The 17,914-nt window shown below is 34.4% G+C and overlaps 2 protein-coding genes across 2 annotated transcripts in view; one reads left to right on the top strand and one right to left on the bottom strand.

Moving 5' to 3' along the window:
• LOC110380488 (cullin-associated NEDD8-dissociated protein 1) overlaps window positions 1-17,914 on the bottom strand; it is a 574,273-nt gene that overhangs the window by 413,723 nt on the left and 142,636 nt on the right. The gene's annotated exons all lie outside the window — the stretch shown is intronic.
• The window catches only part of LOC110380494 (uncharacterized), a 110,290-nt gene that overhangs the window by 33,264 nt on the left and 59,112 nt on the right, over window positions 1-17,914 (top strand). Inside the window, exon 2 of the mRNA XM_049836326.2 lies at window positions 1,293-1,712. Within this exon, the coding sequence (XP_049692283.1) occupies window positions 1,593-1,712 (120 nt within the window). The 5' untranslated portion in view covers window positions 1,293-1,592. The remainder of the gene's footprint in view (window positions 1-1,292; window positions 1,713-17,914) is intronic.

Genomic DNA, 17,914 nt, shown 5'->3' with positions numbered 1-17,914 from the left:
TTGATCCGTTGCGTGGGCAGTTTTGCATTACGTTGCGGTAGGAGGCCCCGAAAACCACACCAAATGAGCACATGCACGGAAACTTCCAAGCCCATTTACGGCCTCACAAATCCTAGAAAAACCAAAGAAAAACTTCGCCTCTTTTACGTAAAGGGAAAATATTTCGCTCGCTAAGTGCCCGTTTATTTATATCTGATCAGCACTTAACGTGCGCCTTATGACGCGTGAAGGGATTTCTTAGCTATTTATGTTCGTTCGGATTTTGAAAATTTTAAATTAATTCTTTGCCTGGATGGGTTTTCAGCCATATTTACGATCTGTACACACCTACGATACATTTTATTCCAAAGATATTTTTTTTTGTCTGAAAAACATCGGCAAAGATTTTCGATATAAACTGATATTCGAAGGTCTAATAAACAAATCGTATCACAACTAAGTTTCAAACGCAAAAATAATGAAGTTCCCCACAACTTCTTTAAATGTATCTCTTGAGTGTGATTCAATTTCTAGCACTCGATTTTATGTGTACCGTTTTCCTTTCGTTTGGGATTTAAAAAGATTGAGTAAAAATGTTTACTGCTCAGTGCACACGAGCTGAATCCTAAGCTTAACGTAATGAAATATAGCGTATTTTATTATTAAAGCGACACTACCAACGTATTGTACGACTTAGAATCGCCAACAAAATGTAGCCAATAAATAGTTTCTGAACCGTGGCTAAGTCTGCAACTTTTTTCTTTTTTCGAGGAGATACTTATCGATCTTTCTAAGAATAAAGTCTATTTCTTCTATTCCGTTTCTAAAAATACACTGTGGGTGTTGCGTGATATATCACTGATATTTTTAGTTATAAATGCTAATGAAATGTTTTTTGCTGGGTTCTGTGCAAATAAAGTCTGAAAATATGAAAACATTGGCATTTAGTGGAAGTAAAACTGTATAGTTTTTCTTTTCAAAAATGTAGTAAACGAGATTGCATCAAAATTACTTACATTGTGTTACATGTTACATGTTTCTATCCACGTTCAATTCAAACATACAAATTAGACAATGTGCACACGTTTCCGTAACTTCATGTTGTTTTGTGTAAATGTATGGTGGTGAAACGGACAATGTTTTGCCCAGATATCTGACGGCCATTCAATGTTGCCATTTTGAAAAAGAACCCATATCATATTGCCTCTGACTGGCGGACGCGAGAAAGGCGTTCGCTTATGATGACCCTTGTCACACATTTTTTCTGTCTCGACACTAAATGGTTAAATAAATATATTTGTATTTTGTTTCAGATGAACGAGATATTGTCGTAACATTTTAAATTAAAATAATTATTAAAAAGAGTAGCAGATGTGAAAAATGATAGTGCCTATATTAAAAAAAATATTTAAAGTCATTTAATTAAGTGCTAAAGTGTAATGTTCGAGTAAAATTGATTATAAAATGAAAGCTGTGTAATTAGGGAAGCAAAATTTATTAAGCGAGTGTAGAAATGAGTGTGTATTTAATCAAGAGTGTTACTGAGAGCTAATTGGAGTATATGATGGTATATACGGCATAGTTTGTGTGTGAGTGAGTACAAGGAAGTGAAAATGTTGCCGGTGCCCCAGGATCGTATGTCTGGTCGGCGAAGCAGTTCCATCGTCAGTAGAACGCTGCTCGGGCGCCGGGCCTCCGTCTACGTTACCGGGAACCACCAGGATCCTGCGAAGGTAATTATTTATAATATTCACATATTTTAAATCTGTATTATTAGTATGGAATATAAACCGACGCTCATATGTTTTGTGAATAGCATATCATTAGTCTTACTATAAGTAAGATTGCACAATCTCACATAGCTTCGTATATTCAACGAAGGAACTTCGTTTTCTTAACAGTACCACATTTACATTTAACACTATCAAACTAAAACAAAGGGCATCAAAACAAGAATACCCATTTAAATTAACCTTATCAGGACTTGCTCTAATCTGGTATTCCCAGCATTCCTTATTAACTAACACTAACAAGTATATGAGCGTAGTTTTGTTAAATAAATAAATAAATAAATAAATAATTCAGGATCGGGAGGGTACTTTGAGAAACGCGGCGTGCTATAGGTACCTCCTAAGGGTATTTATTTGATCATTGGCTTCAGTTTTCCCTCCGATCAGGCTGCGACGGTTTCGGTAACAGCTGAGCGGAATTTGCATAATAAATCGGCCGTAACAACGGTAATGTCCCTCGTACGTACACCGTATTACCGGCGTTAGCTGTCTACCCACGCCTTTATATACTAGTGCTTAACTACATGACTCAATTAGCTCAACGCGTATCAATCTGAATTACAGATGCGACGTAATTGCGACAGGTATCAGTATTTGGTATCTCCCTCTAAACATTCAAATACGTCACTTTTATACTTGTACCAATATTCGTCGAACGAAACCAGTCATCAAGTATATGAAAGTAGAAAATTATGTTGTCGTTCAAGCGTCAGGTTCTTTTTATCGTGAACTCGACAATGAATAGGGTTGAAACATCTAAAGAATAATAACTCAAACATGTTCCCAGATAAGAATAGGCTGATAGTATTATAAATATGAGCGTATCTACCATAAATTTTCTTCGAAACTTTTTTGTATACAACTTTTTATAGGCGTATCAAAGGAGTGTACTATACCGATTTATGAAAGAGGTATGAATGATAGTGCTCGCGTAATATAAATGTTTACGAAAAGCGCTACTACTTGTCAGATTTACGAGTGTAAAATATATTTCTCGGTAGCGTTAGCACATAGTTACTGTGCGGGATCTTACTGAACGATCTTAAGGCAAAATGATTGATGGATAGATAGAAATAACTCGGTATATTAGCACTTTAGGAGCTTTTTATAATACCTACTGAAATAAGTAACATAATGCAAGCAGTATAATGTTTTATTAGTGCTATTACTCTATTATACGTCCTTGTTTAACTTTCCATAGAAGTTAGCACACCATGTTTGCATTACAATTTTCGCGTCACAAATTCCATATAACAATTTGCGTGAAGTTATGGCGAATGGCGATGTTATGAGCGTAACTCGCTTGCCTGTACACAAACAACCAGGGGGCACACATAACCATGAACTGTGTATTATTACTGGCTTGCGTACATTTGTTCAGCGTGTACCACCGCTCAACGCTTGCCTCTATTCTTCCATTCATCCGACGAACAATGTCTTATTTCGCGAATATGCTAAATTAAAATGCGCAATACATGCCACAGTTGGCGTTTTCGTGAATTGCAACAGTATTTTTTATTATTCATGTACGCGTTTTATTGTTCGTCGAATTGTTCTAATGTGCAATCATGCAACGTTTTATTATTGCAGGATTCACGCGTGATAAACTAGCCCTTCATATTAACTCTAAATATGATTCAGCTGTTACAAATAACATTGAATATGCAGTTACCTAATACTTCCATTGCAAATAATTTAATATACCGCAATGGTCAAAATTTAATAGGTCAGCTAAAACTAGCTGAGTTGCGAATTTCCAAAATGCGGTCTTATTCAAATAAATATTTCGCTGCGCAGGTATTCCCGATGCCAAAAATTATATTAAATATCATATCTGTGATTCGCTGCACGTAACATTTTCACTCCGTTTATATAAAATTAAATGGTCCCAAAATAGAGTTTTTAGCATTCCAATTTTCTCGATAATACCTTTAGCGAAATCACGCAAAAGTGACACTGAGCTCGCTGCCATTTTGAAAAGGGTACGAATGGCGTAGAATTAAAATACCTGCTTACTTTGAATATAAACGATGTACTCGCTTATGGGAAATTATGGGGATAAGGGTGAGACGAACATTGAAATTGAAAAAATCCAGATCCAGTTCTGAAAAGAAATGGGATTTTCCGTTTCACCTAAGATTTTCCCAAAATGCGCTTATAAGAGCCTTAACCTATGTCTTTTATTTATTGACCTCATATTCACTACGTTAGAATTAAATGAATACCGAGAAGCCCATAATTATCCAGTTTGAATTTTCAGCAACATTAAAGGGTTGACCTGAAAGCATTTTCAAAATGTTTGTATACAACGTATAAAATGCACGGGACCAAAAAATGCAGCAAGCAACTCATTTGCAAGTCATATGTATCGCTGAATGTTTTCAAAGCAAACAAGTTGAGATTTCAAACGTGAAAAATAACCTGCAGATTTACATTTTTTGCCCATAAAGTTCACCTTTAAAAATAGGAAACGTGTATTTCAGGAAATGAGAGTGATTTTCATAATAATTCTCGATCGGTATTTCCGATTTCATGCGTTCCAACAATACATCATGTAATTCAATAATTCTGGCAACAGCAATTAAATTCACCAGAAGCTTATCGTTCAATATATCGGTTTGAATGGCAAATTGATTCAGATACGAATCATAAATTCACGGCTCGCACCCAAACCGCTTCATGTTAAATTCATAGAAGTAATGAAATTAAGCAATATATCCAAATAGCACGTTGTATTGCGTTGTTAAAAACGGCAAGCGTGCGGTGGCCCGCCGACCTCCGCTAATTGATCGACATTACAGCGAACTTCCAACAAATACCGAAACAAAGTTTTATTCACATGTGAATTAAAACAATGAAATGTTTCGCAACATGTTCCTGTGATTTTGGTATTTAATTTATTGTTAATTGTTATGGATGATGTGGTTTTTATTCCGCCAGTGGTTTACGCAAACAACGAAATTTGTGCTAAAATCCAGAGAAAGCCAAAAGTTCAAACAATGCGGCATTTTCGATAATTATCAGGTTTTGTTTATTTTTATTTTGTTCATGACAAATTATATATTAGAGTAAACCTTGTTTTAACCGATAATCCCCAAACAATAACACACACGAAGTTTGTGGCCGAGTCTACTAAGTTTAGGTAACCCTAACTTTTTTGATATCTGCTGAAAATAGTTCATGATATTTTTAAAATAGAATCTACGTATCGTGTGATCTATTGTCATTTGTCATCATCACTTAGGACATAGGTATAACACTCACCTAATTATGTAAAATCTTGTTCGATAAGTAAAAGTGATTATTGTTGTATCTGAAAGATGTAACCTAAAGAAAGTTTAACGTCTGCTTTCCACATAAAGTTAGTTCAATGTGCGAACAAGTGGCTAGGGCGTGTTTCTCTTAAGGCTACATTACCTACTTGTCGGATATTTTCTGTTCAGTGGCTGGAATAAAAGACTTTTATTGGCTTTTAGATATCCTTTAATGGTTTTTAGACGATGGAAAACATTTTAGACTGTTGTTTAATGAAACTGAATCTGTTTAGACTTTGCTGAATAGCAAGAATAAATCTCGGTGATTGCTATGTTCTTTCAGCAACTGAAGTATGAAAGAGAAGGGTTCTGTGTAGATCTAGTTGTTAGTTTACTTCAGCGAGCAGAATTTATTTTTTCTTCCTCATAGGAAGTAATAGAAAATCACTTGACTCAAATATAAAAACAACGAAACAAGACGTATCAAACAATAACAAATTACTATCGTCACATTTCTCGTATATCAACATATTTTTTCATTTCGTCAGAGACACGAGGAAACAGGAAAAAAGAAAGCTTGAAAACAAATAATCTTCTTTATTTAGCTGCGATAACATTGACTTCATAACGCGATCTTGAAGAAGTAATCTCGTTAAAGGACCTACGATAACCGTAATCTTAGGATAAACAGGATGTGTTCTTTTAAACAGAAACAATTTGATAAATTACTTCCAACTTGAAATGTTGGCAAAGAAAATTAAGTCATTATTCCTACGTCTGTGAAAAAAGCATTTTCCGCGAGGACCACGCTGTGTTTTAATTTCACTCTCATCTGATATCCTACAGCATATGTACTTTGTTACATGTTCCAATTTTGTGTTTTTATCTCATTTAGCTCTCCCTCCTACAGTCTGCTAGTATTTGACCCTGGTTTAATAATGCGCCCTGTATTCTATATATAGGTACTCAGATGTTAACATTGATTCATCGTAATATAAATGAGGGTCTTCTTGCTAAATAAATTGATTCATACCTATATTTTGGTAATTGATGAACATTCAAGGGATACGAAGAATTAATTGGAATGTTGTGTAAATAAATGAATCAAAGGAAATTCGAATGGAAAAATATACATATATAGGAATGCTAATTTACACAAGCCCTTGTGTGGGCATCTTGGATGATACTTCTTGTGGATACGAAAAGTAGGTGAGACTGCAATTTGTGATGAATGTCCTCTGACGTTTTTATTATCTACTGAAACTTTCACTGAAATATTTTTTATATATTGGTGTATCCAGATGTCTCGCATAGTAACCCACCGCTGCACTGTTACGAAACTATCCAAAAGCAATATAACAGGCCAACTAGTTCAACTCTACTATCCCATACATTAGATTAGAGACATGAATGAAACTGGCGGAATTAGTTTATTACATAATTCAGTGCGTCCCCAGCCACTTGACATGACACCGTTACGTACATTATTAAACACCTAGAATTGGCTTACACGGTAAATAATTCATGAGTATAGGAACCTTACATGATATGGCAATTTCCGAACTTAACTTGCGATTATGTGTGAATCTAGACTATGAATGAGACCACGGCCTAGCAAGCGATGCGTAGGACGTCCACCAACAAGGTGGATAGACGACCTTATAAAGGTCGCAAGAAGACGCTGGATGCAGGTCGCCTCCAACAGGTATCTGTAGAGATCTAAGGGGGAGGCCTATGTTCAGCAGTGGACGTCCTATGGCTGAGATGATGATGTATGAATCTATTTGTAATACTCTTTGCGACAGGTTAAGCCCGATTTGTTATTGAGACATGTTACGTAAACTACATTGTTTGTCAAACGTTGTAGATGTCAAAACCTTGGTCATAACATTAATTAACTCGTTCCGCGAATTTCTTGGGTTAGGATAACCAGAAGAATATATCAGTAAACTTGTATAGTTTTGTTATTTATGTAGTGCTTTAAGTTGATTAATGCCACAATGGCCTGATGAAAATGATTATTTGGTAATTTGTAGTAAAATAAATACTCTTCTTTTGTGGGTTTTACATAGTGTTATGCTCAATCATTTAAAATACACAGAGATACTTATACGTACAATCAGAATTGATGTCAGTGCAGACTTTCCTACCACACGCCAAAAATATCGGAAAAATCACAGTAAAATCCAACCGTATAAAATATTCCATGATCTCAGTCCTCGATTTTGAAAGCCAGCGTCGGTAACATAAGATTTTCAGCCGCCTGTATCAATGGAAAGCCTAAGGAAACAAGACCGCATTAAACAAAAGAAAAACATACATTCCATTTTACGGAATAAAGTATCAGAACTTGGAAGTGACCGTTTTATTTCGCGCCGACAAAATAGACGAGTATTTATAACACCACTTTCAAAGTGGTTTGTCTCTCTTTAGCTTTATATTTCACACATTTCATTTTTAAAATAGTCACGAACAAGTCCCGTTTGTATTCGCAATAAAGTAGAAAATTATTGAAGAAAAATAGTGGAAAATTCCGAGCAATATTTCAGCTGAGCTAACTTCGTTGTGTTTACAAATACAATTATGAAATGCACAAACATTCAAATCAGGTTAAACTATTTGCAGGTGCAATGCCAATTGCATAACCACGATGCTAATAATTGTGATTTCTAATGCCTGAAATATGGCTTAAAGTTCAGTGTGAAAAGTATTCGCTATTTTTTGCTCTCTATAAGACTTCAGTGTCATATATCTTTCTAAAATTGCGATAGATGTTACTTTAAAATCGCTATTTTTTCGGCTTATTTGTTACCTATGGGTAATGAGGCATGGTCAAAGACCATATGTCGTTCCACCTTTCTTTTTAAAATCGTTCAGAAATATATTGGTATCGGGATGTCTGCTTAATTATGGAAACAATATAGTAAATTGATGGGTCGATGAAAGCCTTTTTAAATTAATTTGGAAACCTCTCAAACCCAGACCGGTTTTCATACGAAAAATGTTGAACGTAAATACCGATATATTTATAAAGTTCAGAGTACAGCAAAGGTTACGTATATATGGTATTCATCTAATTTTATAATTGCAAAGGTCATCTGATGTCACCTAACCATAAATGCCTATTAATATCTGACGATATTACCTTTTCCTGTCAAACTGAGTATATTTAAATAACTATGAAAGTGACAATACAATGTCATGATGTAACTCATTATCAAGTTGCGATCAATTTGTTTTATGAAAGACCGAATACAAAAAAATATTGTTATTTATTTATTTAATTTACATGGGAAACCTACAGCTAAAGAAAATAAACTAAGAACAGTATGGTAAACGGACAGCCAATTACAGGTCTCCACGTATAGATACAGATATATACAAACAAATCTGTGAACAACATTATATAAGAAGAGTACTGCCAACAAGAAAGGAAATATAATAATAACAAAATCAAAATATTACAGTTTGCATTAATGAAAAAAGTTAAGGCTTAGACACTTTCTGGCCGAGGACACGCTTGTCGTAAATGGATCAAAATCATGCTGTTTACATATGTTATTGAAGCTTCTACTTGCACGCACAATAAATGAATTCTGCCTATAATTCGACGAAGTAAGTGGTACACACAACGGTTATAAATATACTTTATCGAATATTTTGCAAAAAATCTCATCCGAAAAGCCAAGTTGTTCGCAGAAAGTACGTTGTATTTTAGTCGTTGAATGGAACAAGATTATTATCAATAAGTGGAGTCGTTCCTATCAGCATGAGGCGAGGCGATGAGCCGTGAACGCGTAACTGCGGCCCTAGTGCCATACTATACCGACAAGATCTCATACAAATATCTCAGATACCTTTCTTATCGTATCGGCGAATACATAAATATGTGGGACCGAGTCGAATATCCAATTATCGCGATTATGGGAAGGAGATAGGTCTGCATAAAGTGCTAAGACTATTCTATGGAGCTGTGTCTCTATCTCTTATTATATGCAATCAGTAAACATCGAAAATTTTAATATATCATTGCCTTTAGTAGTTATTGTTGGTGCTATAAAAGGCTATCTTTTCTGTGAAGAAATCACGAAACTGCATAGTTTCTAACATAAATCGGGTACATAACCCTCAAAACTGCTGAAATGTCAGTACTTTTTGTAATCAGGCGAGAAAGTCTAATGAATGGCTGAGCTCAGTACCACTTTTTCATTTCGACGTACAAGCCGCCAATTCATTCATTTCAATGTATACTGTTTAGGCTTTCCAAATGACTTCGTAGTCTGAAGGCTAAATATGAGCGCATAGCCTTTCAGTTTCTGTACTTTGAAACGTATTGAGAGAACTTTTAGTATTCGGTGAAAAATGTTTGAGCAATAATCTCTATGGATTTGACTTACTTGCAAAATATGAAAGTGCAGAAAGACAGTGTTTCTTGAGCTTACGAACAGTTAAAATAAATATGTATTAGTACCTTAGTTTGTTCTATCGCAGTTATTCAATCACCCATTACTTTAAGAAAGGTTATTGAATCCATCAATTCATAAATCATAACTAATCATATCACATACTTCGTCATAATCGTAACAAACCAATAACGCCGAACAAGATACAAAAATACCAATATAAAACGCAGACATGTAAGTAATAACTTAGATCATAAACCTAGTAATAAAGAGGCAGTCTTTATATCACAATAACTATATAAGAAACGCTATAACTTCGAGAAAATATCTCGAAGTCCATTTAAAGTCGAAATGTGAAAAAGGTCCGAGATGTGAGATTGTTGTGAGCCATAAAAAGGTTAACGGACACGAAACGCCGTCACTCGATATCTGAAATGAATAAAATACCGAATAATATGAGCAGCACCTTTGCAAGGATTTTAAAAGAAATGGAATCTTAGAAAAATATAAGTAAGCTGTAAGCACTTCTGTAATATGTACTAGTTGGAAATAAGTGAAGTTGCATTTGGGGAAAAGATGTCTATGTAAGACTGCATAAGTTGAATTGCATTTCGAATGCAATTCAAAATATTTCACTCATACCTAAGCGCTTATTAAATAATACTACTTAAGTAGATAGTTCTAAAAAGTTTGTAGTGTAAATAACGAATATTTATATCCACTAATATACTTCAATAATTAATTTGTTATTATGTACTTGTAACGCTGAATTATTCAGCAATGAACGATATTAAATTGTCGATTTATTAAACATAAGCCCATCGAAAGCCCAATTAAAATCGGTAAGCTTTGAGAGTCGGTACTCGTAACAATTGTATAATTGTTATCATTCGTGTTGCGAACACCGATAAAACAAAATATTTAAATTTTATGAAGATCATTTTTATACTGTACTGTCAGAAAACATTTTTTTGTTTTGTATTTTTTTACCCTAAAAGCTCCAAAACAACTGAACTGATTTGAAAAATTATTTCAGTACCTCAAGGTCAACTCTCTTCAGTGGTTTAGACGTGAAAGCGTAACAGGCAAACAGATAGATAGACAGACAGAGTTACTTTCGCATTTATAACATTAGTTTGGATGGGACTTGGCTACCTACTTCCTGAGTAACATAAGGATAGTAGTTTCGACGGGACATGAGTGAATTATTGAATATTACATACTTTCTCGTACTAATATTCCTTAAGTAAGAAAAAAACTACTTGAAATTCCTTCAAAAACAAGAAATTCTTTAGTCCAACCGCTTTTAGGGTTAAAGTTTCGTAAAGGAAGAGCACACAGATAAGAGCAACCTCGAAAATGCATCGGTTGTAAAACATTACCCTACTTGTGAATTCGTAGCTGGGTGAAAACATGTTGACACATTGTACATTGTCGTAGCAAAAGGCGTATTTTTTCATAATATCCTACGCAAATCGAGGTCTTCGAACAAAATATAGACATTCATTTAAATATCATTTTGCACATGATGATGACGATATACTTAATCAAATAAATAACTGGCATTGGATTTCAATAAATACTAAATCATACTGGATAACGTTATACAGCCGATGGTACCGATAAAATTAAGCTGCCTAATTACCATTTTTTTAGGTTAATCTCTTGTTTGAGGGGATAATAAATAATAAATAAAATAATAAGTTAGCGAAAACATTTTATGTTGTTTACTGTTTATCTCGTCTAGTAACCATTTTTAAAGCCCAGATTTCGTATAAATACAACATATTATAATTATTTATTATAACGAAATATTATATAGTTTTAAATTTACACTCGCTTCTGTAATTCATTACCCCTATCAATCTCCCACAAACACGTTACAAACATGTACCTTCTAACAGTATTTAACTCTATGTACAACTAAGACGAGCTACGTACGACGTACTACCACGTCCTGTCGAGTAAAGTGATTCTACTCGTTCCCGTATTTGTGGCTGCGATGCTGCATAGCACCACATTGTACCGTAGTGTCTGCGATGCCAACCCCTCAGTTTTAACTGTAGATCTGCCGTTTTTCGGAAATCCTCTCAGTTTTTACTATGTACTGAAAATTATAGTAAAGTCATTTTCGGTCACACTTTTTGAATAGTTTCTAGCTTTTAAATAGTAGTCATGTTATGTAAAATATATTTTTTTCTTTGATTATTCATAGTTTTTAATCTTCTCCCAAAAATATATTCTAATTATTACCATCAGTACTTTCAGTTTTTACCAGTTTTTTTCTGGCATATCTATAGTTTACCTCTGTGCTGTGGTTGGCAACACTGCGTAGTGCTGTGACAATACGATGTCTGCCCTATATCGATAAGCGCTAACTTGTGACGTGGGGCTTTTAGCGTCAGTGTACACAGATCTTTGAACTGTGAGATGGTGGTACCACTTTGATTGTGTCCGGGAGTGTACCTATTATTTGTTGATGCATGAGATATGGATTTATGCAAGCCTTTAGAGGAATATTAAAGTTCCAGAGGATTACGCTTTTAGCCATTTTCGTTACACCCAAAACTTAGGCAATGCATAAGACAGCAAACCAAATTATTATGCTTACAAGAATATATTACCTACATACAGAGTCCATTAAAGCGTTAGAAATATACAGTTTGCTGACGATATTAGGTTAATCTCAGCCAGTACTAAGCGGAAACCATCTTTCTCGCTGGCTATCCGTTGTCTGACAATAGGTACCGACTTCCAGATAAAGATGTTTTCCATGTAAGCTTTACATTTAGGTTAGGTTATTTCTTATTTGTTAAGCTTTCAACATTATATGTTAAGATTAGTCTTTAAAAATATTGCGACTGATGGCTCCACGATAGCACTAAAAGTACCTACTTATTGCATTTTCCAATGAAAAAACAGATGTAGGTAAGTATTTAATGTTCAAGTTTACAGGAAGTATATTTTAAATGGAAGTCAAGAAAACTTTAATATTGCTACTGACAGAACCCTAAGGGAAGTTACCCAATCAGAAAAACTTAACCTGTACAATATTTCTGAACATCGCCTTTCGAAACAAGATTGAACATTCAAAAGCAGACGAAGATAAGGAAAGTAATTAAAACTAAATTGAAAATAAAGAAAACAATCCGAGAGAATACGGGATAATTTTTAAGCTATCAAAGTGTGAATAAGCGTGGAACAGTGCGCCAGACAGCGGCGAGTTAAATCGTCGAAGTTGCGGAGACAAACTGTGGCAGCCGCCATTCAAAGCCGACTCGAACAGTGCCACAAGTTTGAATGAAAGCATTCAAACTTGTTCGGTCACCAGCGCCCCACTGCCTCCCTAAGCCGCTTCAAAAATACATCGTCAAGATTTAGGTAGAAGGATTTCATCTGCGTTTAGTGCGCCATGATGATTTTTTGACTACGATACCAAGTTACTTGGCGTATTTTAAGGGGGATCTCGGTAATGTACATGATGCTGTTTCCAACGAATATTCGTGTAGACGAAAACATGCATTACATATTAACATTAAAATTCGAAGTAGGATCTTTTGAAAGTAACTATGGCATTCTTTTTTGCGAATCGTTGTTTCCTTCTATATGTAAGTACATACTTGTTTAACGATGTATTCAACATTGTATCATGGGCCCCAAACTCTTGTTTGGTCAAGTTTCAGACTGTTACACATGTTTAGAATTTATGATTAAACTGGAAGCGCCCGCTGCGTTACATTAGTGAAGATTTGGACAAGTGTCGTCTAACACCAACTTTTCGTCAAAAGTTCACGAACAATGTGAAAGTAAAAACAAAATAAATTTTGATTGACAGAAAAAAGTTAAAAGCTTTAAGTAAACCCATTTAAAAAGACCTAATAGAAACAGCTAGAAGGAGTCTTTTGTTAGATAAGGTACTAATAACACTGCAGCAAAATACGTGCTCAGACATATTTCAGCACGAATTTTAATGAGTTACGAACAAAACATATTTGCTTTTATATGGAAAACGAGGCACGTAAGGTTAATATATTAGACAAGCCAAAGTATTACTAGATATATCTCTCAAAACTACATCTATAACACCTATTTACTTGACTTAGTACATTCAACCGTATGAACCAAGACTACAGGGTTTTATTGAAAAATATAAATATATAACACTACAACAACTTTCATGGTGCTTGCCACTTAGACTTATGAATTATTAAGTAATTACTAAACTAAAAAAATAAATTAAAAATGAAACTTGCATAATTGGTATTCATATAAGCGAAATATTGCTCTATATTTAAATCACTCTACACAATGTACTTACAAGTAATTCCGTTTTTGACGACAACAGTACAATCAGCCAAAAACAAACGACGTCGTTATCCTATCTAACGTAACTATCACGTACACAAATGTGTGACCATTAAAATTATGTCATTGTTTGGCCCGAGTGTCATTGAAAGACGTATGTAGTACGTGCCCGCGAATAGTTTGACAACTATGCCTCAATTAGACGGAACGAGCCTTGCTAACGATTTCCGCATACATAGATATATCATACTAGCTGTTACCCGCTGATCCACTCGCTTCCTGTGGATAAAACTGCCCGCACCAGGATGAAATTTAGCCTATGTTACTCGGGAAGAGTGTGGCTTTCTAACAGAGCAAGATTTTTAAAAATCGTTCTTATTGTTTTTGATTTTATCCACTACTAGCCGTGTTCCCGCGGTTTCACCCGCGTCCCGTGGGAGCTACGGCCCTCACCGGGATAAAATATAGCCTATGTTACTCCCAGATAATATAGCTTTCTAATGGTGAAAGAATATTTAAAATCGGAAGTATAGACTAGCTGTTACCCACGGTGCCACCTGCAACCTGAGAGAACTACTTTCTACCACTCTGTTAAAAAGTTACCTATACCCTTTCTCAGGCTCTATACTATCTGTATACCAAAAGTCATGTAAATCTGTCCAGGAGTTTTGATATGTAAGACAACGGTGACAGACAGAGAGTATATAGTATAGATATATATAGATAGTATATATCTCTATTGTATCTATTTATTTGCAAACTTAGCCATACTAAACTTATATATGCACGCAAGCTAATTCGTTTAAGCCAGGTGTTCCACGTGATGACTTAATTAGCTGAGATAAGCCGAGATGTTTTCAGGAAAACTCGCTTCTTAATATCGTAAATGTTATTTTAAGGAGCAGATAAGTACCTAACTTCCTTCACGAAGATATAATGGATTGCTTAATTTTATTAAATGACTTCAAATTACTTGGAAACCTTAATTGAATTATTCTATAATTAATTGTACTTTGTAGTTCTAGTTTGTTATTATAAAATGCTTGGATGTAGGTAACAGTTGACAACTAGTCTCAATAGTAAAAATTGTTATCCTATATGGCACCTTTTGATGGAATTTAAACAGGTAATTAGACTGTGAATCAAGACAATTCAATGTAAAAAATGATACCATTCATATCTTAGTAAAGTAGCCTAAATTAAAGTGTAGGTATCTAAAGAAGCCTTTATTAAAATAATTGATGACATTCAGAAACAATTTACAGCAAATACATCGCATACAACTTAAAAATAAAATAGAAATATAATATCCAAATAATACGTTCCAAACTTAAATATAAGAACAAAACAATTCTAAATATAGAATCAACTTCTAAACCCCTTTCAGACATGACTGGTGAGAAAGCGGTACAAATCTCTCGGTTTGAGTATTAGGGCGGGGTTAGGTTTCGACGCCTGATATCGGAGACGCTTTGTATTGTTCGTACGTCGCTTTTGAGAGATAGTTCGCTTTAGGCTACAATTTGTAGCTTATGTTTGTTATTGGTTATTATGTACATATTCATAATTATTCTGGGCTTTTGATAAATTAAAATGTGGTCACAAAAAAGCTTGAAATGGCTACTTATTAAGTAAGGTGTCTTTTTGTAGGAAAGGTCTCATAAAAATGTCAAACGGCTCAATTTCACATCTCAGAACATGTGCTAATGTTCGTGTAGAGACGTCTAAATACTTTTGATAAACACTAGATTGCGAATAGGAGTCTACACTACCTATAAACCGGTAATTGTATATCACATCCCAACTAAAAAAACAGAATAAAGACTTCGTTGTCTAGAAATCCCACATTCTACTTTCCTCTTCCACCAATGTATAGATACTGGAATACGCAAATCCACAACCGCAATACGATATAACTGAACTTATTAAACTTTTGATGAAGTAATATCTCGGCAGTTAATTTATTATTATAACTTCATCGGAGATACAGACGTACGAAGTAACATCAAATTGCCTTCATCTCGCAACAACATACTCGTATTATAATTCAGAAGCAATATTTTCTTCGCCTAAAATCTTTGATGGAAAGTTTCATATTGTTTCTTATAAGCATACAAAAAACAATGAAGTATAAGAGCTTAAATGACGACTTACTAACAGTTTAATTATGATTAAATCAATTTTTATTATATTTTCAGCTCATAGTGTTAAGAAAATCACATTATTCTTATCACTGTAATGATAGTGTGTATGTTTTTAAATAAATAAACAGTCTATTTGAACATTGCACAGCATGACTGTTTCATCCATCCATCACCTTGCCGTCATTCATTCCATGGACATACTTAGGTATTTCGTCTCTTTTCTCATAAACGTAGTCAATTTTATATTTTGGACACATTTAGATATAACGTTGTGCTACCTCTGACAAATTAACTGCATTACACAAAAGTCGTATTTACAAATCTAGCAATAAAATCAATAGAATGAATCAGAAATCATTAATGTCGAAGCAAGACTTCGTTAGACAAAATATTAATTATTGCGCGATACTGTTTGATGTTAACTAAAGCCTTTACATTGTTACACTCATTATGAGAGAAGGCTTCAATCAAACCAAACCAGTGCTTAATTAATTCAGAAATAACAAGCCGAATCGTTTCCTATCAAATAATTTCTATTTGAACAATAGGTACCTACAGAGGTGGCGCGTAGACTACCGTTGAGTCTCATTTCGTTCGTTAGCAGATATTTTACAGAGAAAGAATCTCGCGTTCCGAAAGAAATATATAGACTACGAAAACTCTATAAATAACATCTACAAAAATCTACTTTAATGAAAAAAACTTTCCATTTGAGCTTTTTCTTCATTTGACCTTTTACAAAAAGTTGAGCAACAAAACTGATAAAAACGATCCTACGGTATTTGCATTAACTGTCTCTTTATCATCTTTTGAAACTGTGAATAGGATATTTATAAATGCTCAATTTCTATCAGCTATTTAATCTCCCACCACGGTTATATAAAAAGATCCTGGGTGTAACGTACTACATAAAAATGCACTGAAACTGGCATATTGCTGACATAAACATATTTCTTTTGTAACTGAACCCACAACGTTAATTTAATTACGGAACATTGCGCAGATTCGTCAAAAGAGAGTGACATTTTATCCAGCTGACAGCTTCATCATATGCTGGCGGTAAATAAAAAGAGATAAATCGATGTCCTACCACCCTACACAATGTATAAAATCTTATGTATGTTACAACTTGTAATTATACAGTAGCAAGTTTTAATATCTTACTTTACAAGCAGTGCTACTAAAAGCTAACAATGTATGTGATATATAATGCACTATAAGTCGCATTTCTTGAAAGCTACGTAATTTCAAAGTAGAAGTCGTTATATACGTTAATAACTCATTCGCTTCTACGCATGTGTAGCAAGCCTCTTTGTAATCTACTATTTCACGTAAACATTGTAGTATAAAGAGTTCTCCAATTAAAAGGAGTACTTGCTAAGAGACTTATCCTTCAAATCCCACAGCACACAGGTTTACTCCGTTAGATACGAGCTGAAATAACATTGGAATAGAAAATACAGTATCTCCGATAGAGGTCGCAATCGACGCGGAGCTTCGCTGATCTCGTTCGTGACATCTTACTTGATTTGTGGATTCCGACGGTTTTAATTGTACGAAATGTAATCTACAATTCATATAACTGGCGAAATGCTTCGTCAATGTTGGTACACGGCCCCTCTCACGGCTATTAATCTCCCGCTTTTAACGTTATCCCGGCCTAACAGTGATTTACTTTGCTTTACGTAAAAAAACTATTGGAAGCAGCCAACTGTTTTGTTTAGGATTTCCATCGAAGATTTATTGCTGTACGGATTATTTAAAAATTCGGAAAATTAATGAGGTTTTAAAGCTTAATAGTCCTCTTAAAAATCTTTTAAAAATAATACTTTGTACTACCAAAAAGTAAGCACATCTAAAACCTGCGAATAGAAAACAACTTTGTCCTTCTTATTAGGCAAAAATATAAAATACAGTCCACGTAAAGTATCACTTTTGTAAATTGAATCATAATTATTTTCGTACCTGGAGAGCTTTTAAAAGAATTAATTTAATACTACCGCGGTCGGCGATACCTAATGGCCATGATCTAACGACCC

This window comes from Helicoverpa armigera, chromosome 3 (genome assembly GCF_030705265.1).
Source record: "Helicoverpa armigera isolate CAAS_96S chromosome 3, ASM3070526v1, whole genome shotgun sequence".
Classification (NCBI taxonomy): domain Eukaryota; kingdom Metazoa; phylum Arthropoda; class Insecta; order Lepidoptera; family Noctuidae; genus Helicoverpa; species Helicoverpa armigera.
This window is presented reverse-complemented; position numbering and strand designations above follow the sequence as displayed.